The following is a 26007-nucleotide window of genomic DNA, read 5'->3' as shown; positions in this document are numbered from 1 at the left end:
ATTCGCAGTTGCTGACTCGATCTGTCATGGGAAATACTAGACTATCTTCGTCCTGTCTAGCAGGCCTCGAGGATGAAGTCATGTCTTTAGAAATAATGTAAAATTTAATGTACTTTTCATCGTTGAGCAATGTTGCGTTGCAGCGTTGGCTCACTGTCAGGGAGTGGCTAACCAAGCATAGGGGCGTACCTAAAAACTTTAAACTAGATATAAACCTTGGTCTCGCAGCGGTAGGTACAACAGCTACATTCAGAAATAACTGAACATAGTGAACAACACGGCTACAGGGGAAAAGACGAAAGAAACTCGAACAAAACTGCTAAAAATGTACTCGAGATCAAACAGCATGACTCTGTCTATTCAGACAACCCAGCCAGAACACTTCGCTGTACCCAGAATGATGGCTACGCGGAGTAGAGAGCCAGAAATCTTCACCTTCGAGCGGATACCAGCTCAGGCGACCGCCGCGCGCTCCTACCATCCCATCCGGCCGAGGAGGCGCTGTACCGGCCGGGTGATGTACCCAGCTGTAGTCCGCATGCACCTTCCACCTGTCGAGAAGAGCCTAGTCAAGCGCTGCCTGATCATCCTGTGTCTCGTGGTGGCCCTGCAGATCTACAACGAGGAGCCCTGCATCGACACGCCGGTGGGTAGTGGCGACAGCCCGGCAAGCGACTACCAGGTTCTCCCCTTCCAGTCTGCAGAGGAACACGCGCGGCATCTAACTGATGCTGCTGGCAGTGCTGGCGCTTCCGAGGGTCTTTCACTCCCATCACCGAACTGTGATGATCTGTCCAGTCTCCGCTCGTCATCATGGGATCAGATTCTGCTCAACACCACCTGCCCCAGTCCCGGCCTGGAGACGGAGATGAGCCGCATGTATCAGCAGAGCACCAGAAACGGCTACGTGGTGGCCCTCCTGGTCTATCACAAACTGGGTAGCGATAGTAACTAAAAGGACTGGAAAATCCGCAATTGCCACGGAAGAACCGTGCTGAGTTTTTGGAATGGACTGTCCTAAGGACCGTGTCCTCCTCTGGACTAGTACGGAGTGGAGCTGCGCTCCGTGCCCACTGCCCGGCGTCCCATGGGAAACGAGCTGCATGTCAAGAGTCTCACTCTCAAGACATGTTTACTAGCTCACCTTGGGTGTGGAAAGAACACTTGAACTGAACAACTGAACTGAACTGAACTGAACTGAACTGAACCGAATGCATATTTACTGCTAGCCTAATACTTGCAACGGAGTGAAACTTGAAAAGAAGAAACTGTAAACACTTGAATTGTATGTTTGTGTGCTCACAAATAGAAAGTAGAAATTTGTCCTCAGGCAAATAGCAAAGCAAAATACTTTTTTAGAACTCACAAAGCATATAGTCGAACTTGAAACTGACACAATTGTTTGTTGAATCATGAAGAATATTTTATTTATTTATTCAATTATTTGTTATTTATTTTATTATTATTTATTGTACTAATTTAATGAGAAATAAAAATATCTCTAAAATGCAATTCATGTTTTCTGCCTTTTCATAATGCCATTCATGTTTTCTGCCTTCATATAACCACAATTAATTAGTGTCGCCCGGCCGACACCTATACAATATTTAGTATATAATAATAATAGGTATAGACCCAGTAACCTAATGCAAGATGCCCACACATCTGGCATCGTACAAAATGAAAATATAATAATAATAACAATTACGTGTGTGTGTGTGTGTGTGTGTGTGTGTGTGTGTGTGTATATATATATATATATATATATATATATATATATATATATATAATTTTATAAATATATAAATGATAAATGATGACGAGTCTAATGCTAGAATAATAATAATAATACATCAATTTAAGGATAACTGTAAGATGACAATACATTTACAGACTTAAAATCCTCTACACAATGCTAATAGATGGTTAGTCATTATCAGCAGCTGCAGATGAGTTGTAGAGTACATCTTGCAACTGGACAACTCTTTAAAGCTACCCCTGGGGGATTTGTGACTCCTTTTGTTATTTTAATGATTAATATTCATCATGTTCAGACATGATCCTTGTTCATACACACACATTATCTCATGGTTTATCAACGCATTACCTCAACCTAAACATTGCACATCAATGAATGTGAGAGGGGCATGTAGAAAAAAACATGCATATATGTGAGTATTAACCCCCATCCCCTCTGTTAGAGAGATGAAAGCACTACAGACAACAGACAAAACGTCTAATAAACATAATTTGTTAGAAAGAGCTGTTTGGTTCAATAAAGGGTTCAATAAATACAAAAACAAACATATGCCATGGCAGTGAAGGCACTCTTGTCAATATAAAAATATATGTATTAAATATTGATTTATTATAGCTAGGAATGTACCGATCATTTGATTTTGAGTATCTGCCGATACCGATATTTCTCGATCCGATATTTATATTTTATAGAACACTTATGCCATATCACAATAGTACAATATCCTAAATCACAGACAATTTCCAGTCCAATATCATGATATGGATATAATATTGATACTATGGATGTCCCGATCACGTTTTTTTGGCACCCGATCCGATTCAGATCATTTGAAAATGATGTGATCGGTCCCAATTTCCGATCACCCGATCCGATTGGGTTTGCGGGACAATCCTAATTTTAGCTATAGATTGATTATTAATCTTCAGGGCAATGAAGCCATGTTCTTTTAGCCTTAATATCTTACTGTACCGTGTGCATAATGTGCACATTATAAAGTATTCAATCAATCAATTTTTACAATGGGAAGAGTGCCTTGGAATATCTTTCCCCTGCATCACATGACCTCAGGGCTTTTGGGGATGCCGTTTGAGGCGGATGTTTATGTTTGGGTTACCATGACATCATTTATGAGCCTCTTCATCACTATACATGAACATGGTGACTCCGGGAAAAGATGACAACAACTTAAGGGAGATCCTGTGTGATGCGGACGCTGTAACATTTCAGGTTTCGGAAGGTTGCTAGTATAGCGGGTATGATGAATGATGAAGAATAGATAGGATTTATGATCATGGGTCTGTGTATGTTTGTGTGCGGGGGGTTGTGGGGCCGGTGGTGAGTGTGTGGGTGGATGGATGTCTGTGTGTTTGCATGAAGGAATGCAAGCAGGATTTGAGAGGCATTATTCAAGGATCCAATCTAGATATTACATAAGAGATTAAGGCATTGTCACAGACATGTGTGTACATGTAGCCTTGTATATATCGGTATGGGTGATATATAGTCAACATACCACAGCTACTGCTACTCATTTGTTATATTACTTGAGTTCAGGGTATAGCTACAGTATACATATCAACCTAATTCTAATTAATGTAAGTAAACGTTATTGAACGACAATTGGACTTAACAATACAATTACAGTACAATACACTATGCACGCACACACATGCACACGTGTCAGCTACGTAAGTGGATAAAATCTCAATGTAATTTAATTCTTGTGCCACTATCAGGCTGGAGCCGCTGGACTAACAATAACATCTCAACATGGCTGGATTATAAAATATGGTGTGCTGATGCTCCCAAGAGGAAAACACTGGTTCATTTTGGTGGCCCCATTGCCTTTCCTTTATTCTCTCCATCAGGCCAAACATTCCAATGATAATTTCTAGGCCTTGCATTGTTGTTGTTGTTGTTGTTGTTGTGGTGAGGTTTTCCTCAAAGATAGTGGACTGCAGCTGTGATTGTCCACATCCACATCCATGACTGTTGTTTTATATTGCTGTATATCCAGTGGTTACGGTACTGTGTGGTTAAGATACTTGTGACTACCATGGGCTATACTGTATTATTATACCATATCTGTTTGTGAAACTATCAGAAGTAGATGAATAATGAATTCATACAATAAAAAAATTCAGTACAGTATATACTTCACAATGTATCAATATAATGCACATTTATTTCCAAAATAAATTCTTGTAATTTTTTGTTTTGACATTGTAAGCCTACAACCTTGTTTGAAAGAAGGAAATGCCAGCACACAAGAAAAAAAAAATCACGTTTTCTCTGACGAGACAACAGACGCGTTTCAGCCAGGTGCAGCCTTCCTCAGCGTTGTTGTTCGTCCTTGAAACAGGAAGCTGTGACTTTACACATACCCGCACGCACGCGTGCGCGCGCGCACACAGTCACACACACACACACACACACACACACACACACACACACACACACACACACACACACACATAAACACACTGTCACATAGATACACTTACACCCACACTAAACACTCATGTGCGAAGACACAAAATTGTTTTAAATAAGTGATCGTGCGTCAGGAGCTCTCACGCTCTTATCCAGGGTGAGTGACCTTCAAGAAGTGTAAACACAGAATAAGTTTCTATTCCTGCCCTAACCCATTAAAAGCATTCAGCAGTACAGAGAATGATTTGGCTGTTTAAGGGAGAGCCTTCAGCATGGAATCTCATGTTTGAGACAATGAACTGAACATAAAATGAACTACTTTTTATTTTATATATTTTTTGTAATTATGGAATCATAAATTCCTCTAAGAGTATCAGCTGAATTAAAGTGATTGCATTATACCATCTGTCACCCACGTTTTGCATGGGAATAGGCACATGTTGCTTAGAAATACTGTTCACCAAATCAGTCTTAATGTACTTGTATTTCGTTGATTGGGGTCCCCCAGGGATCTGAGGCTGACATTTCTTTCTCCTGTGGGCCTAAAGTAATCTGTTAAAAATAGTAAAATACACGTTCGTCGTGAGATGTAGATCAGCAATTTTTTGCTGAATGCTTGCCTATTTTCACTGAACTAGACCTGTGAAAGTCGGCCACCTGCCTACTTGGGAACGATGCAAGTTGGGAACCTAGTATGGAATACTAGGTTGCCATGGTAATCAATTGGCTGAGGCAGAGGCTGAGAAGTCTACAGATGAGGGGACTTAAAGGACCACTTCATCACTTTTAGTGGTGAAGTGGGACACAGACTACTCAGTCTCATAGGAGGGCTGTGGGCAGTTCAGAAACCGATAAGTGGTCACAGTGGTCACCTATTCACCGAAAACTAGACTATGAATATAGGCCTGGAAGCTCATTAGGTCCACTGGCAGAGCCTGACCAGAGCCATTTGTGGTGGTTCTGGACAACCGTGGATCCGACCAACTCAAGGCCGGGCGCTGCACTCCCTGTGGTGGTGTGGAACGTGTGTGTGAAATGGAAGTCGGTGGGGGCGAACAGTTCTTGAGTTATGCATGTGGCCTTACAGACGTACACACGTACAGAGACGTGGTGCATTTATTGTAAGATGGTCACCAATATTATGACACGCTCAGAGCAGAGACACAATGTTTAATGTGGTTAAAAAGCCATTCCAGAACTTCTCAAACGCTCTCAACTCTAATACACACAGTATATCACTTCTGCATGTTCAAACATCCTCATGAGATGGAACAACTGTTCAAAAGGGAAGCAACGGACATGTGAAAGTGAGATATCTTTATGTGTTTATGTTTATGTGAATACTTGCTTTGAGAATACTATGTTGTAAAGAAAAATGAATAAACATATGTTAAAAAAATAAAAATAAGTGAGATATCTTGTTAGTTGGCAGTCCCCCCCTGCGATGCCTCCACCCCTCTCCTCTGTCATATGCTCTCCTCTCCACACCCTCTCCTCTCTTCTCCAGCCCTTTCTCTGTCCCTCTGTTTCAGAAAGCATTCCAACAGTCTGAGTCACTGTTGGCCGGAAGCATGGACCAGTTCATATACAGAAAGGAAGAGAAAGAACGAGAGAGAGAGTGACAGGAGTGGAAAAGGCTGGATAGGAAGTGAAAGGGTGCAAAAGGAAGGAGGAAATTCTGCAAGAGAGAAAACAATATTGTTTGAACTCACATCAGGACAGGAGGGTGTGTTAACTTATGAATGGAGTTAACAGTTAAATGTGATATGTGTGTAAAAGGAGTAATTGTAAATGTGAGAGTCACATTTCTCAGAAAACTTCAACAGTGAACAATAGATTATTATCAATGATAATCTCGTTCTCACACATCTGCATGGGCACACCACAGTCATAACTTTGGTTACGTGATTATGTGTGACCTAAGATACAGCAAGGCATGACGTGCAGTTCAGTCAGACAACTCACGAATAGATTAAACAATATTTATTGAAGAATGAGTAATGAGTGTGCATATGATATTTGACTTGGCGTTCGGCTCTGCTGGATTTCTCCCTGCTCGGCATGATTAAGCAACATCATAAAACATAAGAGCAGGGAGATAGATATACAATAACCCCCCCCATGGGGAGCATAGATAGCAGAGCCCACCGGTGGTGCTGGGGTGGTGGTGGGAGAAAACATCACATACGACCGGGGAACCATGAGCAGAGGAAGGCAGGAAGAGCATGGAGTCTAGTGAGCTTAAGTAGCCTGCCCACTTAGTCAGCTGACTGCCGCATCAGCGAATGACGTGAGAGACTTGCACACACGTATACTCCCACATAGTAATGCAGCATGTTAACCCCTTGAGCATAGTATGGGCCTTTGAGCAAGCAAGAACTTCCCTTGAGGTTGACTGACTGAACTGACTCCGCCGCTCCGCGTGCTGCGTTTGATTTCAGTCAGACAACTCACGAATAGATTAAACAATATTTATTGAAGAATGAGTAATGAGTGTGCATATGATATTTGACTTGGCGTTCGGCTCTGCTGGATTTCTCCCTGCTCGGCATGATTAAGCAACATCATAAAACATAAGAGCAGGGAGATAGATATACAATAACCCCCCAACACACATACCTTTCGGTGAACTCTCACCGTTGATCCGGGCAGGTGACCCACTATGAATGCACAGTGACGAAATGCAAATATGCATTTCTGGAGCCTGCACGGATTGCTAACCCCCCCAACAAAGCAGAACCGAGAACGCCCTACGGGCACACCCGGGCAGATGTCCCACGCATCCGGGCAGATATCCCGGATATTTTAACTTTACGTGAGCTATGTGTAGCCATGACTGCGAGCCGTGAGGCTTATCTGTGAGAAAGTAATGTGTGGGGTGAAAGCCGGACTCAAAACCCATTGGTTTGGAGTACAAGCATATACTAACCTTAAGCTTAAGCTGAAAAAGGCCTGCATGGCTGCGCTCGCCGATAGGCCATTCCTCTATGCCACTATAGAGGAATATTCTACGCTGCTTTCGCAGGGCTTACGTGTAGTGCAACGCCAATGTTCCTCTACTGCCAGTATGAGGACACACCATTGGCCCAATTACGCCGACGTTCCTTATGAGGAAACGCCATCAGCCTACGGGAATTCTCAACCGATACACATCCGGGCAGATGTCCAACTCGATAGTGACTCGAGAGTGCAAGCTATGCATTTCTGGATCCTGCACGGATACACGTGAGCTGCGTGTAACTATGGCGCATGCCATAGCCGTGAGGCTTACCTGAACTATTTCACAGATCTTACATGTAGTGCAACCATTTATGTTACCCCAACGTTCCTCTAACGCCAGAGTGAGGAAACCACAATTACCCCGATGTTCCTTTAATGCCACTGTAGAGGAACATCAACGAACCATTATTAACATTAGCTTGTGACATGCCACCAATTGAACTACCCCCAGCGACCACCGTATATGAAGGTAATAAGATTACCATTCCTGATCGAATACAGCACTTGCACTCATTACATCCTGAATAAACAACTGAAAGCTCTTCCGATTAGATGCACATGATGATGATTCATGGGCAGATGAGGACCATGGCCTGAGTTTCAGGTGGCGACTGGTGCATCAGCGTGGCAGTAGAATCGGGAGTAGCCAGGGAATGTGCTGAGGAGACCGATAGCCGATTAAGCAGGGCTTACGCCACCTTACGGAATCCGGAACACAGCCGGAGCAGGTTGCCCAATGTAGAACTAAAAGACACGAGCAGAGAGCAGAGAGTTACTTATACTTCATCCTGACTGAATGAATTAAAGAGTGAATAGGGGATCCTAAGCACGGAGAGACTTCCCACACCCACGAGCCGAGATACCAATACTTAAAGAGAAGCCTTAGATCTTAATCCTAAACTATTTAAACACCCAAGTGATAATAATAATAAACTTTATTTGTATAGCACCTTTCATCCATAAATGCAGCTCAAAGTGCTTCACAGGGCAGGACACAAAAATATAATACAATAAAACACAAGTGGTTAAAATGATAGAACAATGGCAAGAACAAAATTGAATATAAGAACATAAAATAAACTAGAAAATTCGCAATTTTAAAATATTGCAGAGTGTGGTTGCCGCAATCGTTGATTTTGTAACCTAGTTTTCTTTTCAGCCAGTGCCAATTATGTAATGTAATCCTGGGCGCTAAACTTCCTCTGCCAACCTGGGGGGGCAGCGGACTGACATCATGCCTCCTATGCATGAGGAGTCCAAGCTGCTTCTGAATGTCTCTCCTTATAATACAAGTGGAATCATTGTCTATCCATGTCAATTGCTGGTCTATAGCAGATTTGAATGCTATATTCATTATTTTGGGGACAACCCAGTCAAGGACCCCACTTTGAGAAGTACATAATCTCATTCTGTATCATGAAATATAATAATTCATTAATATGCATGGTTAATCTTGCACAGTTCTTGATTTCTGTAGTGAAACTCCAAAAACCTATGTTACAGTGTCAGAGTGACATATCTTTAAAAACAAAAGATTGTTTTTTTTTATTTTATTTTTTTTGTTTTTTGTTTTTTTTTGTGGACAAATGAAAGACTGAGAAAGACTCTGTTTGATCAAAATACATTTGACCATGTTGACTTAGTGGTCCGGGCACACTTGGCTCTAAAGTAGCTTGACAGCGCATTGTGAGTCTACAGAGGGTGCGTGACTGAGCTCGAATGGAAGTTTATTCCAGGCCGTTGGGCCGTAGAAGCAAAAAGCTGCCTCTTTTTGTGCATTCTTTTAGGCACTTCAAGTAGGCCAGCATGGAGGACCTGATAGAGACCCTTTATGAATTAACTTAAATGAGCGGCATATGCTCTCAAGCGGCCTTTGAGCAATTGATTCTGAGCTTTAAAGAAGTTAAGCTTCATGTCATGCGGACCCGAAACTGTTCGATACCACTCTCCAGAACTAAGATGAGATGACCCATGCAAGCAATCTATAAATAATGGTGCAGGATCGACAGCGCTGCAGCCTGCACATGGGTGATGGTGATGGACTTACTTCTTCGCTAGATACTAGAACCATCACTTTCGAAGAAACCCAACCGGCCCACACCGGCTGAAGAAGCATTGGTGAATCTCCTGACTGAGCGACCCGGGACATCTGTGATTGAGCTGAAAGAAAGCTTAGGACCAAAAGATCATCTGGGGTTCATGACCTGATGAACGAATGAGCCACAGATAACAGATAAACATGATATGCTTTGAGAGAAAGCATGCCTATATATGTGCCTGTCCTGAATAGCCACTTTTTTGTATTAAATATTAATAATTAATTAATATAATTAATTAATTTAACACAGCGCTAAACAGCTTCTATGAAGAAGCAATGACAAAGGCTACGGTTGATTGATAACATATATGCAATTAACTATGAATTGATTACTGTCATCCAATGCCATTAGTTGCAATAACTAAGATGGGCAGAAAACAGCCTTGCCGAGTCATGAGGCCCGAGGGCAGGAGCCTAACTCTTGTTTCAGTAGAGTGAGCAGATTGATGTACACGTACAGCCCCTGGACGTGACGCTAGTATGACGCAGGGACTTACTCCATCCCGACCATTGGTGCCGAGTGCAGAGGATACCTATGACATAATTATCCTGTTGGGTTAGGGTTAGGGTTACACTTGGATACATTTTCCTAATGCTGTTACTCAATACTATAGTGGCACTGAGCGACATCAAACCAATTACTGATCTGAATACAACTGGCAGAGTACAATCCCAAGACTGCACCGGGGAAACCACAACCGATAGGTCGCACAAGCACTGCGACACGGAAGCCAAGCTTGCTGCGAACATAGACATAGTCTATGGCTGCCTTCCTTCAACCCGGATCCTCTCACGGATAAGTGATGAATTATTGCTTACGAGTTCAATTTAGAGCTCCTGGCAGTGGATGTTAGCTGTGCAGAAATGAAGCAACGCAGCGAGCTGCTAACCTACCACCTTCTGAAACATCTTCAGTCCCATGAAGCAACTGCCATTACCTAATCCCACTCAAGGACTGATCAACAGAACATACAATATGAATCTGAGACATTAAAAGTGACAAATGGGCAATGGGACGCACGGTGACAAGACGCTACATACGTGTACGTATATATTGATCTGAACTTCTGACCTCAAAGAAGGTGAGGAGGGTATACACTAGAGAGACTAGACCGACAGCTAGATAGGCTTGAGGGGCGGACGGAGGCAGCAGTTTGTTAAGGCTTTCAGCTCTTCTCCAAGACAGCTCAACCCGTATAGAGTAAATAAACTAGACAGAAGGCTATGACACTTGACATGAGATTACTGCAAATGCAATTTGCAATCTTAACCTACTTTAATATGACACTGCACATAACTGAATCGATTGAGATGAATTAACAATAACTTATGTTATGATACTGTCCTGAATGGAAACGTGGAAAACTTTAAGAATAATAACTATGCCACATATAAATTCAAAACTGAAACATAATAAATCACATGGAGAAAGGGTGCTAGCTTTAGCATTAGTTTAGCATGAACAAACCCTCATGGCAATGAGGAAACCTCAACAACCACATGGCTACAAAGCAGTAAAGCACCAAATCTATAGAGATTGCCATTGAGGTAGTTAACTCACGGCAATACTTTCAAAGCACATATAAAAAGTGTTAAGTAATACTAGAGTAAGCAGAGTGTGACTGAAGTCTTGCTTCAAAATTAATGAAACTGGAGACAAACAGGCAGCAGAGTTGCCAGATCTTGAGAAAGCAAGCAACTAGGTGTAGAACCTTCCCATACCTAGGACTCACCACGTGAGAACTTAGTTTACAATATATATACCTTAATGACTACAATGACTTCAAACAATACATTTCATGGACGAGGTCATTTGGATCTATGACAGAACCCCAGAACAACGATTAACTACAGAAAACAAGCCCAAAGTTGCTTATAAAAGCGCATGTGGCAACCACTGCACATGAGTTGAGGACCCATAGCTGGAGGGGACAAACACTGCACCTGAGCTGACAAGGCAAAACATCAGCAAAATGAAAGCGTGGCTTTGACTGTAGACACTAGACACGTACCACATTACAATAGAAGCTGCAGCACTGTCTGTGCATCCGGCTTAATTACCAGAACAGGCTATTATGAAGCTTGATGAAGCCACATAATCGAGCTCAGCAGCATTAGCAGACTCATATCAAACTTAATATTGTGCATACAACCTGCAGGCCCTTATCACAGCATGGACAGAAGCTGAGAAGCATAATTTAAGCAGCAGTAGCTGCACACGCGGACAGCAAAGGCAGCAGCAATAACCACGAGGAACAGAAAACATCACATACGACCGGGGAACCATGAGCAGAGGAAGGCAGGAAGAGCATGGAGTCTAGTGAGCTTAAGTAGCCTGCCCACTTAGTCAGCTGACTGCCGCATCAGCGAATGACGTGAGAGACTTGCACACACGTATACTCCCACATAGTAATGCAGCATGTTAACCCCTTGAGCATAGTATGGGCCTTTGAGCAAGCAAGAACTTCCCTTGAGGTTGACTGACTGAACTGACTCCGCCGCTCCGCGTGCTGCGTTTGATTAGTTGTAAAAAGCTACAGTAAATGACTATCGAAAACCCACATTACAGAAAATCAACTACGTGTACATCCTGCCATGGTTTCCTTTGAGAATGACTGGTTTGGCATCCAGGTGGTGCATGGGTACATTTCCATGCCACCGTCATGGCAATCTGGGAACCCATTGGCAATAGTTTTTATGTAGAGCTCTGAGTCTGTCTTGTGTTACTACCACCATGGAGCTTTTTTTGCCTTTATTGATAGTGAAGTGAGGTGTGTTAGACAGCTAGGAAACGGGAGTGACACGCAGCAAAGGCCGTCGGGAACATGCCGGATCGCTAGTGTAGCTGGGGTTTGATTCCTCTACCACTTATTTCTGGTGGCAAGCTGGCAAGCCTTACAGGTTGGTCGGGGCACCTGTTCAACGGGGAGTGGAACTGGGAGGGGTATCGTGGTCCTCCACAGTTGTGGGCAGTGACTGCAATTTCTGTATACACATAGGGGAATTGAAATAACAACAACTGAATCTTGACATTACTGTAGTCAGCTTCCTCTTGGTGTGCCATTATTTAGTATTTCCAAGCATTTACGTATTTGAAACTCTATCCACATAATCTTCTCAGTATAGTAAACACACATATACACTTACAGTACACCCACACTACACTCACGTGAAAATTAAGACACAAAATTTGTTTTAAGTAAGTCATGGCACGTCAGGAGCTCTCACGCTCTTATCCAGGGTGACCTTCAAGAAGCGTAAACACAGAATAAGTTTCTATTCCTGCATTAGCATTAAAAGCATTCAGCAGTACAGAGAATGATTAGGCTTTTTGAGGGAGAGATAAGAAAAGGAGTTAGTTGTTTTGGCCTTCAGCATGGCATCTCATGTTTGAGACAATGAACTGAACATTAAATGAACTGCTTTTTATTTTATATATTTTTTGTAAATTTGTATGTCAGTTTTCACATCCACGTGAATGGGCCAGAGTTAGCCAAAAGCTAATTTACCTCAAAGAGTATCAGCTGAATTAAAGTGATTGTATTATACCATCTGTCACCCTTGATTTGCATGGGAATAGGCGCATGTTGCTTAGAAATACTGTTAATGTACTTGTATTTGGTTGATTGGGGTCCCCCAGGGATCTGAGGCTGACATTTCTTTCCCCTATGTAGGCCGCTAGTATTCGCGACCTCATTGTTTCGGTCATGACCCACACTTCATGACCATACGTCATGTCTTTGTATGTAGGTCTTAAAAATGCTAATACAATTTTTTAAATTATAAATCAAGGCTGCACAATCGTCTTCAGAGAGGACACAGATTTTCACACATCCCAGTTCAATAAGTTATGATATCTGCATGCGACTACACCTCTTTGTTATGTGCAAGGTTGCATAATCCTCCACAGAGAGAGAAGACAGACTTTCACACAATCACAGTTATGAGTTATCTGGAAACTGCACCTATACCTTTGTCATCCCTGAGACACGTCCGGTACGTGTTCCGTGCTACTGTGGTATGCAGTCCTACCTGTGGTACTGTACCACAGGTATGTACAGTACTGTGTACATATTGTACTACAGGTATGTACTGTGTACATATTGTACTTTGATTGATTGATTGAAATATTTATTAACAGTTTGTAGAATTTACAGTACATTTTAAGCACAAACTCAATACAAAGACTGTCAACTGTGAGTGGACGACCCAATTAAGCATTACACTTGTTTACAACAGGGTCCACATTGTTCAATTCATCAAAACATTTAAAGACATACAGACATTTAGAGACATACAAATAGACATTTCTATGTAGCTAAAGTACAGAACAGGAATTCATCATATGGGAAGCAAAAAAGGGAAAAGATACAATATACAGTGAGGGAAAATGGGGGGGGGGGGGGGGGTGGGGGGGATTCAGATTTTACAGAGGCCAGTTTCGAATTGCAGCCATCCGTAGGTGCCCTTTGAGAGCGGTTTTGAAGGAGTCAAGGGATTCACATGTCTTAATGACTGTTGGTAGGGCGTTCCACATTTTGGTGGCATAGGAGCGAAAATAATTTAGTCCCTTGTTTGTGCCGAATCTGGGTTGTACATGGTTTGTTGCACTCCCTCTGGTGTTGTGGGTGTGGACTACTACAGGTATGTCTGTGTGTGACCTGTGAAGGAACACGTATCCTTTGATCTGTTTTATTCATCTAGATCGAACCATTTGACAGTTTTAATAAAAATGTGAGTAGACAACACGTCAGAAATGGTACGTACAAAGCTAGTTATTAATGGTATACTGATTGATATCCAGTATCAGAGATTATAGGGGGGGGAAAGCTTCCATACCCCCCCCCCCCCCCCCCCCCCCCCGAGCCCCTCCTTTCTAATATCTGCATAGATTACACGTATAGTTTTTACAGTCAATATTTCTGAAATGTTGTTGAAAACGTGTTGAATGCACTTTGGAAATTAATGTGATACTCGAACCCAGCTTTACTGTGTTGCAGAAACAGCAGCTCAGGTGACCAGAAGGTCATTATATTAGATCTCCAGGCTGGTTGGGGAAAATGTGGCTGGCAAGCATTCATTTTCTAAATCGAAAACTATATCTGAACAGGGCTATAGGTTCCCTTCATGAAAGCAGTTAATCCCACATTACTTGTTCAGCTGCTGCCTCAGTAGCCATGCAGAGGCCAGGACTGTGGTTTTCTAGGAAAACCGGGTGTAGTCTTGTAGGTAGGCTATACTCCATTGTATAATGGCGTTCTACAAGCTCATAAACTCATTTGTAGATCTTTGGCGTGCAACACGTCATGTTAGGCCAGGGTATAATAAGCACATGGTAGCAAAGCAATGGGCTGCTCCCAATTGTGGAACTGTGCAAATGTGATGGAGCCAGCAGGGTGTTGTTGAAATCAGTAGTACAGGTATGTTGGCTTAAATGTGATTTCAAGGGGGAGTGGTTAACCAGGGCAGGCTATGTAGGCTCAGCAAACATAACCATCCTTGAATAAATAGAATGGTTTGAGGGAAAAAAAAGTGTGGAATGTTAATGATATTTTACTAGCATGATTCACTGCGTCTGAATGTCCCCCACCCAGGATTATTAAGTATAGGTATAGCCTAATACTGTAGGAGTGTGACTTGTCCATCAATTGAGTGATTGAAAGCTTTGTTCAATCCCCATTGTGGTTTCTTTGAAGGGGTGACTAAAAGGCATGGTCCAAAGAAGGCTTGTAGGGTTTTTTTGTCAGTATCGAGGAACAGTTTTCACATGCTGAGACAGGTTTTTAGATTTAAGCAGAGCTTAGAGACAACATCCAGTGAGCACCCACATACACTGTGTAGTCTACTGACACACAAAAAGCAGAATATGAGACACATGTGGCCACACCCACGCATGTGCACACTCACGCACGCACGCACGCGCACACACACCACACACACACACACACACCACACACACACACACACACACACACACACACACACACACACACACACACACACACACATTCCAACGTTATCGCAATCTGATGTGAAATAAGAGATCTCTTCCATTCTGACTTGTGACTGAATTATGAAAGCGGGGAATGTATGCTATGCACAGACGGAAGTCCTATATTAAGCTTATTATTATGCAAAGTCGGACAGGTGCTTTACAAAGTTTTTGTTGGCTAGTCCAATTTTCAAAAGAAATTATCCAAAATGTGTAATTGGCTCATATGATAAAGCAAAGTGTGCGCCATTTATAAAGTAGATGTAAAATGTCCTCCTTGCATTTGCTATTGTATCATGTTTTGCACCACAGGGACTTGGTAATTTGAAGAATATAATACAACATATAAAACAGTAAATAAACTGTTAATAAACTATAACTGCATAAATCATATCTTTCCAAAATTATGGTATGAAAAAAGCTAAACGCACTAGAAAAAAAGACGTGACTGTCATTTTTAGTAATTTCCTTATCATATACATTGTGTGTTACGAATGCATGGGTAGTGCCCTAGTTAGATAGTCAGGTATAGGCCCTGGTACCTGTACATGTATGTGCATGTACATATCATGTTTCAAGATCAATTGTTGTACATGAACTGGGTTGCCGGTTATAACTTGTCTCCAATGTGGGTGAGCTACTGTAAGAGAATGAAAACCATAGGGAACAGAACCCCCCCCCCCCCCCCAGTGAAGCTTTGGGGGATGTTGAATGAGTCATTGCATCTTATTAATTCACTTCAAATTATGTTGATGTTTTTTTCAGTGAATCTATCAACAAATCTATGTGTGTGTGTGTGTGTGTGTGTGTGTGTGTGTGTGTGTGTGTGTGTGTGTGTGTGTGTGTGTGTGTGTGTGTGTGTGTGTTAATTGGTTTCACTGATTGGTTGAAACGCATGGCGTTTACGCTACGTGTGACGTAATTCATTGATGACTAACGTCACGTCATAGACCTTCAAGTACTCCGACAAAGGGTACTGGACCGGCCACAATATTGACATCATAGCACTGACTGTACTGGAGGCCCTCTGTTGTCTGTATAGTATACAAAGCTCTACTATATATGTGCTGAGTGGAATGCCATTTTGTTTGCCTTGCTCAAAAATATATACATTTTATTTTTATTATTATTTTCATACAGCGCTTTTATCTGTAACCATGATACTGTATCTCTCCCTATTTCCTGTCAACCTACTTTCAATCTATCAATAATAAAAGTTTTGAAACATGCTATTTCCCAAGAGGATGTGGTCACACATTAATCACAATTTGTCGTATTACCTTACAGTTACACTCACACGCTATTTTACACTGTACAGAGCAGCAACCAATGCAAGTAACCTACAGAGTGAATTACACACACACACACACACACACACACACACACACACACACACACACACACACACACACACACACACACACACACACACACACACACACACACACACACACACACACACACACTAACTGACTTCAAAGGCCTGGCCCACAGAGAATAGGTTGCTCTTACTGTAAGCCCGCATTTAAAAGATGACACAGTTTTGACAGGTCACCTGTTTGTCCCAGAAAGTGGGACCATAATGACAAAATGCATGCACCTTCATTCACGTGATTGGTTTAGAGGCAGTGAGCAGGGCTCTCTAGGGCTCTAGTCTATTGTACTAATAAATATCTTTGAACATAGCTGATCTATAAACTCACCGCCTCAGTCACAATGCAACGTGTTGTGAGCTTGCAGAACTGCTATTTTTGCTGAATGTTTGCCCCAGAATAGGAACGGGGTTATGTTATGTATGTGTTATGTTACAGTATGTGGTTAATTACGTGTGGAAAAAAATATCAACATAGTGTGGAATTTCCCTTCTCAACTCATGATCTTCTTCAACAGTGTGCCGCAACTATGGTCACGCCTGACCTTGGCTGTAACACCACCAACCACACCATTTCTGCAATAGCTGATGAATACAGAAGCAATGAGTAACACAGGGACTTTATTGTGAAGTCCATGAAATCTTACAGGTTTACATTTTTGGGATCACTTGATGTAAATTACCGTGTAATTGTAGTGAAATGTCTTTAGTTTATAACTTCCAATTTGTCCTATTTGATTAGGATTATGCAGCTATATCATACACACATATCAAACGCATTTTCTGTGTTCTGTCTGTGTTTAATGGCCGCCACAATGCAATTCCAATTGGACTCACATGAACCAAACATTTGTGTTTGATGGCTGTGCTGTGTTCCGCCCATCAAACACAGATTGGCAGAACACAGCCATCAAACAAATGTTTGGTCAAACCATGTGACTTCCATTGAAAATGTATTTATTGATTGATTGATTGATTAATTGAAATATTTATTAACAGTTTGCAGAATTACAGTACATTTCAAGCACAACTCAATACAAAGACTGTGAGTGGACGACCCAATAAAGCATTACACTTGTTTACAAGAGGGTCCACCTTGTTCAATTCATCAAAACATTTAGAGACGTACAAATATACATTTCTATTGAGGCTAAAAGGATTGAGGAAGACAGACACAGCACACAGGCCTCATTCACACTCTGTTTCGTCTTTGTTTCATGGCCGCCTCAATGCTTTTACAATGGAAGTCACGTGGTTTTGAAAGTGTTGTTAGAAAGTGTTATTAGACAGTGTTATCAGAAAGTTATTATTTGCAATTGGCATTAAATGTGCACATACAAGACTTCATGATGTTGTGAATAAACAACTATTAATAATATGTACAGCAACTTGTAACTTTCTGCAGGGCAATTTCCGGGGTTGGGGTTGGGGGGGGTGCTCATTCTATGCCATAATTACCTACGTTTTGTTTAATAATGTTAAATGTTATATTTCAACACTAATTTGGTACTAATTTGACCTATTTTTTGAATAATTACTCTCATATGCCTTTATTCTATATTCCATTCCATTCCAAGTACCATTTATTGGCATTACAATGTTTTAGAATTCAGTCCCCATCAATTCCAGGCATAGTTTATTATATTAAATTGCATTGTAAGGATATGATATGAAAATGTATAAAGAAATTGAATTTTGGTTATTTCTCATAAAGAAGTGGTGGTAACAGGTAGAAAGCTACCAAGTTGGTAGTGCTACCAGGGCTTAAATGATACCATGAGCATGTGAGAACATAAAAATCATCATTAGAATTTGCCACCAGAATCTATATACCTATCAACCCCAGTGGCCCATGGACTATTTCCGCGAGAGTATAGGTTCCAAAGCATGTGTGTGCCAAATTTGGTGCTTGTACCACCAAGTCAAAGATTTGGAATACTGACTTAATCTGCCCCAGGCCAGTGCCCCAAACTCGGTCAAACTGCATCTCTACTCTGTTAAGTGTCCTAAAAAAAACATTCCACTAACAAGATGTTTGGTATTGTAGCCTATGTATTTCATCATGTGATTTGGAGAAGTGTGTGCATTGTGTGCCTGCATTGTGTAAGGGCCAGCACTATCTATATGATCCATGCGTGACAGCTTTGTTTAAGAGTACACGTCTCGGTCTCACCATAGAGACTTGTGATTGGTTACGTTACGTAATGGACACACACTCACGGTTCTGCCAAAGCCAGGGGGGGGGGGGGGGGGGTTCGGCCAATGTGGATGACCCAGAAAGTGACCCAGTTGATGAATGTGTGAGAAACAAAATAATAAAAGCTGTGTTAATTGTTATTGTGAAGAACCGTGTCTCTGGAGCCCCGCATGACTCACTCTGGCCTTATACTGTGTGCGAGCATACTGCGTAGGTCTCTCTCTCCCCACTGACCCCGATCCTTAAAAACAAGACAAGTCTACAGTAAAATCCCCAAACTGGCTGGACTGACATGACATGCAATGCCATATAGCACTGTAGCATAGTTTTGACATATATTGTGTCAATTTGTGTAACATTTATGGCCTAAGGGTGGCACTAGAGGAAAGGCCAGGCGTCACCAGTCACAGAAAATGCCATGGCAACCGTGCCATTAATTTGTATTACTGTATACTGTTGTTTGGGACAGACGGATGGACCGGTCACTGGCAGGGCAAAGAATGTGGAGGTGAGGCGGTGGGATGTAGAAGAGAGAGCTCTAGAGGTTAGGTTGATGCTATGGTTTGAATGGAGTGAAATGCAGTGTTGGTAAAAGTACTCTCATTTTTCTCATACTAAAGTTTTTAAATAATTCTAGTGGAGTAAAAGTACAATATTTGTCTCTGATGAGTAGAAGTAAAACAATTGATATTTTGAAATACTTCAGTAAAGTCAAAGTACCTCAAAATTGTACTTAAGTACAGTACTTGTGTACATGTATACCTATAGTTACTTTACAGTTTACACCACCAAAAGTGAGGAAGTGTGAGTTGACTCTAGTGCTGAACCCTGGCCTGGATATCAACTGGGTTACTGTTAGCCTCTATTGCTCTCTGCTGGTACACATAGGCACTCACATAATGCAAGCTGTGGCACACATCACCAAAGGGACTGCCTTTTTTGCTGAGCTTTCGCCCAGGTTATGCCTAAACCCTAACTAACCCTAACCTTAACCTCACAAAAACTATGACAAAATATTAACCTTAACCTATCCCTAACCTCACAGAATAATAACCCCAAAACCACAGACACCTGGGTGAATGCTCTGCAAAAAAGATCTACCGTCACAAAACCATATACTTTTTGTAGGCTACATGACAGACACCAAGGCATAGCAAACCATGCACTACAGACAATGTATCATAATTATGTATGATGGATTCAGAAAGCCCAGTCTTATTTACATACCAACTTGTATAAATAAACTTTTTTTTTTTAGGAAATTGAACACTACAGAGATTACATTGATTGAGTTATTGAATAATTAACAGTATGGCAAGGAAGGACCTCATGTTCTCAACAGGAGATCTGGGACCCTTAAGGGGTTCCCACTCCCCAATGGTTACTAGAATGGGGCTGCCAAATCTTTGTGATTAACGTTGTTGTTGTTGTTTTGTCTTTACAATGTAAATGTCTGAAAATAGTAAAAATACACAATAACATCAACAAAGTTGATAATGTGCTTAGCAAACAAACATTTAATTTATACATCTTGACACAACATTTATGAAGCCATCAAAGCTGCAGCAGCACTTGCAGCCATCCCATATTAAAGCATCTCCTTTTGTAACCTCACATCTGTTTATAGCTCCGAGAAGAGCTCATCTCGGAGCTAAAGCTTAAACAGCGTAGATATTGAGGTTCCAAACTTATATTACAGCAATGAAAAGAAAAACATGTGGATTGGAATAATTATAATTCCATAAACAAATCTCTCAATGGTCAAAACAGACAGGTCACGTGAGATCAGCTAAATGTGGTGAGCTATAGCTTTGAAAGTATATTTTCAAGCTGCATGGAAGGGTTTCTCAAAAAATAAATAAATAAATGGTTTCATAAAATTATGCATGTTAAACCTTTTCTTTCCAAAAATATAATGAAATGAAATTGTGTTGCACATTAGACATTACACAATATAATAGTTTTCTGTTTTTTTGTAAGGGGTCCTTGCTTGGCCTGAAAACCCCTGCTAGTGAATGTGTAATGTAACCAGCCTACTACATTGCAGGACCGCACCAAGCACCTCAAGAACGCCGTGATCTCACTTCGGCACGCTAGCTCACACATGGGCTCAAGTTGCCCCTTCCTCCCTTTCCCTTCCTTCCTTCACTCCTCCTCCTCCTCCTCCTCCTCCTCCTCATTCTCGGCGGAAGCGGGATGTGATGTAAAACGTACATAGAAACTTTTTTTGGAGTGTGCAAATCTTCTTCCGATGCATTGTTGCTGCAATACCCCAACCGATATCAATTTCCTTGATAATGATCTGAGTTGTTTAATCGCCGCGTGTCTCCGAAGACAAAGGGAAAAGAAATAACCTTGTCGTCGGGATCTTGTGGAGAAACTGCGACCAGGTAAATAGCTGGATGTTGTCTCCGTTTCATAATCTAAGAGTGTGAAGTTGTGTGGAATAGACAAAAGTTTCCCCATCGCTGTTTTTGTTGGCCTCTTTGTTGCGAACCAGAATGGAGCCAGCTTTTTACGCACGAGCATCGGCGGACGTTGTAATATTTGGAGGAATTTTGGAAGAGTGGCATTTACATCTCGTGACAGCGATGACAGCACTGTGAGAATTGCTGTAGGCCTAGATGGAAATAATAGGTGAACAGAATCCTATCTAGACTAGACCTTCATAAAAGAGACAACACATTTTACGCACCGCTGCCGTTAAGTTAATCACGTGAATTCTGAAAGGACGACAGCCTATGTTGTCTTTAAGAACTTTCAGTTAAGTTCAGCCTGACAAGCTTTTCCTCGCATGTCATACTTTTTCAATATGCTAACGAGAGAGGCAAGCAAAAACAAAACACAATTTCCTGTTAGATCAATAGTTGGTACTGTTTACTACTAGAGTCTAGTCTCGAACAGGCAAGGTTGCCACATTTACCAGTCAAATGAAGCCGAAGTTACTCCAGGCTGTTGGGATAACGGTAGCTATGAGGGCTATAGTAGGCCCAATTGATGCCTACTACGTCATGTGGTGACTTGACCCAACGAACAATCACTTGTGTGCAGTATAGGCTATACTTTGATTAATTGACGTTTATGTAAATTAGTTTAATAATTGTGTTTTGAGTCACATTTCACAAGAGGAGTCAGAGAGTTCAGGGCAATGCTTTGTTTTGATCTTCAATTGCCTCGCTTATAAGTTGCTCTACATTAGATAACTTAGCTGTTTTGACTGAGCTTGTATACCTGATATTTTCTGAGAAGTTCAAGAAATAAAAAATAAATGCTAAATAGTCTAGTGAAAATAGCAGATCTACAAGCTCACAAAGAGTTGTTGCTATAGGTGATCTGTTGTGACTGTGAGGTTGTATGTCTACTATTTTCACTATTTTTGCATGACCGCTGTGCATTTCATTAATTAATGATTTGATTACTGATTTGTTGATTCATAATTTTTAACCTATTTGCGAATGTGAGATACAAAAACCCAAAGGGTTTATAATCCGAATTAAATTAAACTACATCTGTGGTCATCCCTGCATGACATTGGCCATAGCTTATGCATAATTGCAGATGGGTGACATAATCACATTGTAACCAGTTTAAGGACTAGACTAGTCACTGTTATGTGTTGTGTCCAGGAGTGAGCTCTAAGGGAAGCAATGTAACCTGAAACTGCAGGGTTGTGGGCATGCAAATAGCAAATAGGTCAATTGGATCCCCAACGCAGAGAGAGGCTAAAAGAGCAACTACTGATTGCTTCATATTTAGGACCGGTCGGTGTGGTGAATAAATAGTTTTATTATCAAAATGGTGATTTGATTGATTCAGTGGGTCTGCATAATCACAGAAACACTATGATATATAGACAATATGTATGGATGACAGAGAGGGTGGGAGAGGGACAAAGTGATGATCTGCATTTGAACCTTTCACTGTGCCTCTAGAATACATAATTGGTAACTAATAAAGGGGAATACTCTCACAGCCAGCCCTAGTTATGGTTTGTTCTGGTACTACCAGAACAAACCATAACTAAAAGGATAATGTGCAGTGGAATGCCGTTTTAACATTATTATGATCCTAGTAGGGACAGAGCCATATATACTGTAGATACAGAGACATAAAGTAGCTGTGACAGGTTTGAAGTTAGTTCCTACTGGAGGCAGAAGAGCCTATAGAGATTGTATCAGTAATTGTCATGTCAATAATACCCACCCAATCCACAACAGCTTCTTTCAGTTGTACCACTTTACAATCCTGTATTCAAATGAAAGCTCCAATTATGAGAAGATCATATTTCATTGCAATTCCTTGTCAATGAACATTCACTAGACGATAATTCAAAATACGTGTATGTTTTACTTAAATGGTTGCAACAACAAGTAGAATTTACAGCATCCAAATTGATTCAAAACTCATGTCTGTCATAAACAGCCAGTGCAGTAAAATCACATTTTAGTTAAGACTGGGCATTATTTGCCAAAATACAGAGTGACTGGGGCTTCAAATGTAATAGGCTATTTGCAAAGAGGGAGTCTGAGGGACAAAGAATAGCCAATAGCTGCATAATAGTAGCTGTGACTACACTCACTACAGTGAGAACAAGGATTATTGAAGAATTTAAATGACAGAGTGAGTGCTGCTTGTGTGTTCGTTTGTGAATATTTACAGTTACACTGCTGCCAAGCCATAATCTGTGTCTCATTGTGTCATTAGAAAAACATTATCCGTTAACTGATTGTTAGCAGAGTCAGTGTCGCTAAACATGGCTCTCTCCTCTGAGCTCAGACAATATCTAGCCTTTCCTCAGTTTCCTGTACTGTTCAATCATCTTCAATATGGCTTGTTTACAGTAATATAATTTCAATAAATACTGTTTATTTTGTTTGGTTTCAGTAAAGTCATTGAAGTGTCTCAATTCTCTGTTTTACCCTGCTAAGTCAAGTCAACTTGGTTGTTGGAGAAACTAGACTTGTTGTGTAGGCTATATGGTCTTAATCACGTCACAAGCATAGATCAATGTGGCCTGATCATACAGTTGTATCATGGAGCCCCTGGATAGACATACCGAATATCTTCAAATAAACACCATACATTGACAGATGAACCATTCTCTACATACCTGAATCTAGGTGCATGCATGCACGCACATGCAGTAAATGTTCATTACACTTTGCACTTTATGCCGCTCTGGATAAGAGCGATGCTACATGCCTTGTGTTTATTTGTGTGTGTAAACTGTGTATGCAGGGGCGTTGGACTGGGGGGAAAGTGTGACACACTAGGGCCCCAGGGTGTGGGGGGCCTCAAAAGCCTGGATTACACATAAAAACACTAAATAAAATGTATGTGGGGGACCCACAGTGATTGCTTTTCCGAGGGCCCAGAATATGGTGCTACGCCCCTCTGTGTATATGCATACATGTGTGTTTCTTTTTTTTTTTTTTAAGATATTTTTTTGCGGCTTACGCCTTTTATTGATTTTTGAAGGGACAGACAGTAGGCTGACAGGAAACGGGAGAGAGATGGGGGGATGACATGCAGTAAAGGCCGTGTCGGGTTCGGGAGTCGAACCCGCGGCACACTGCGACTGGATTACCAGTCCGGTGCCCAGACCGTTACGCCACGGCCTGGGCCCATACATGTGTGTTGATATCTTTTTGTGACTGTAGATGTATAGGCTACCCTGCAAGGCCAGCGACACTATATGACTATACTATGCATGCTGTCAGATATCCAGTGAAATTTGAATTTACAAAGCCTAAAAGTTCAATGGAATTGTGATTATTAGAATATATATGTTCCAAATTTCCAATGTTCAATGTCAAAATGACATTAAATTGGTAAAAAAGAAAGTATGACAACATAATTGTCAAGCAAAATGTCATGATCGTGAGATTCGTGACAGCCCTTTACAGTATGTTATAGGACGTGGATAGTATACCCTGCAGCTAAACATTTGTGGGCATATACGGTGTGCGTGCGTGTGTGCGTGCGTGCATGCGTGTGTGCGTGCGTGCGTGTGTGTGTGTGTGTGTGCGTGTGGTGTCATAGGTGTATAGTATACCCTGCGGCCACACATAACTGCCCTACACATTACAGTATTGTGCTTCAGTGTCTGTATTCTTTACGAGGACAGACCTGGTCTGAAGTGACACGTTCACATTCAGCATTTCAGCGCAGTTTGGATTTACTTAATGGGAATCATATAAAGTCTGTAAACATCTCTAAAGTCTGTAAATCGTCAAGCATTGGGTTGAGAAACATTATGTACACATCAAACTCCTCATCAATAAACGTTTATCCTGTGTGCATTGTGGCTTCGCACTCAACTGGGAAAATGACAATACAACATTTCCTTGGTTAAAAATCCTACATTGTGTGTTTTGATTTTGTTGACCTTGACTAGAATGTTTTCGACTAGTGAGTGAGTGGCTGTTAAAGGGCCTGACAAGTTGCATCAAGCACACCCCAGATTCTTCGGATGTTTGAAGCTCTTTTTCAAACCTTGTTATTGTATTACTCTGGTGAATCCCTCCATAGAGCATATATGGGCAACTGGCGCCCCGGGGGCTACATGCGGCCCTCACCTTCACTTAAACCCATTCTGACCTGAGATCAGATTCTAAAAATGTCTATTACATCCTGACAGTTTCATTATTAACCCATTCTGACCTGAGATCAGATTCTAAAAGTGTCTTCGATTTTTCAAAAATAGCAGACCTACAAGCTCGTATCGCGCCACCGAGTGGCGCGATACGAGCTTGTAGGTCTTCTATTTTTCAATAGCTAAAGCACGACATGATGCCAACACCAAAATGGGTGCCCGGTCAGAATGGGTTAATGCGGCCCGCAGGTTAATATCGGAATACTGATATATTATTGATTTCAGCTGTTACAATTCCAAGCAATGCAAACATGACTTTAATTACTTCAGTCTATATTATAATTTTTTTTGTCTTTTTTATGTCTAATATAAATAAATGTATTTGAAAATGTAAAAAAAAAAAGTTACTTTTTAGGATTCCAATTTAAAAAATCACACCTGTGTCAGTGTGAAGTGAGGGGCCCTCTTATCATTATACATCATCAGACATCATCTCATGAACAACTGCATTTATGTGATTGGGACAAAAGCTTTATATAGGAGGGGATAGCGGCCCTC

At 41.3% G+C, this 26007-nt stretch overlaps 2 protein-coding genes across 5 annotated transcripts in view; both read left to right on the top strand.

Moving 5' to 3' along the window:
- Positions 1 to 250: 250 nt before the first annotated feature.
- ier3 (immediate early response 3) lies at positions 251 to 1512 on the top strand. The gene is made up of 2 exons (XM_083783990.1): positions 251 to 800; positions 852 to 1512. The coding sequence occupies exons 1-2, from the start codon at positions 326 to 328 to the stop codon at positions 953 to 955; spliced, it is 579 nt and encodes a 192-aa protein (XP_083640116.1). The 5' UTR covers positions 251 to 325; the 3' UTR covers positions 956 to 1512.
- Positions 1513 to 21045: 19533 nt separating this feature from the next.
- Positions 21046 to 26007, top strand: part of ddr2l (discoidin domain receptor family, member 2, like) — a gene marked incomplete at its 3' end in the record, with an annotated part of 42345 nt that continues 37383 nt past the window's right edge. For all 4 annotated transcript variants that reach the window (XM_083784143.1, XM_083784144.1, XM_083784142.1 and 1 more), the window contains exon 1: positions 21046 to 21244. The remainder of the gene's footprint in view (positions 21245 to 26007) is intronic.

Source organism: Protomyctophum parallelum, assembly GCF_964188405.1.
Source record: "Protomyctophum parallelum genome assembly, chromosome: 15".
NCBI classification, from domain to species: Eukaryota; Metazoa; Chordata; class Actinopteri; order Myctophiformes; family Myctophidae; genus Protomyctophum; species Protomyctophum parallelum.
The sequence above is the reverse complement of the archived record's forward strand: the minus strand, read 5'-3'. Positions and strand labels throughout refer to the sequence as shown.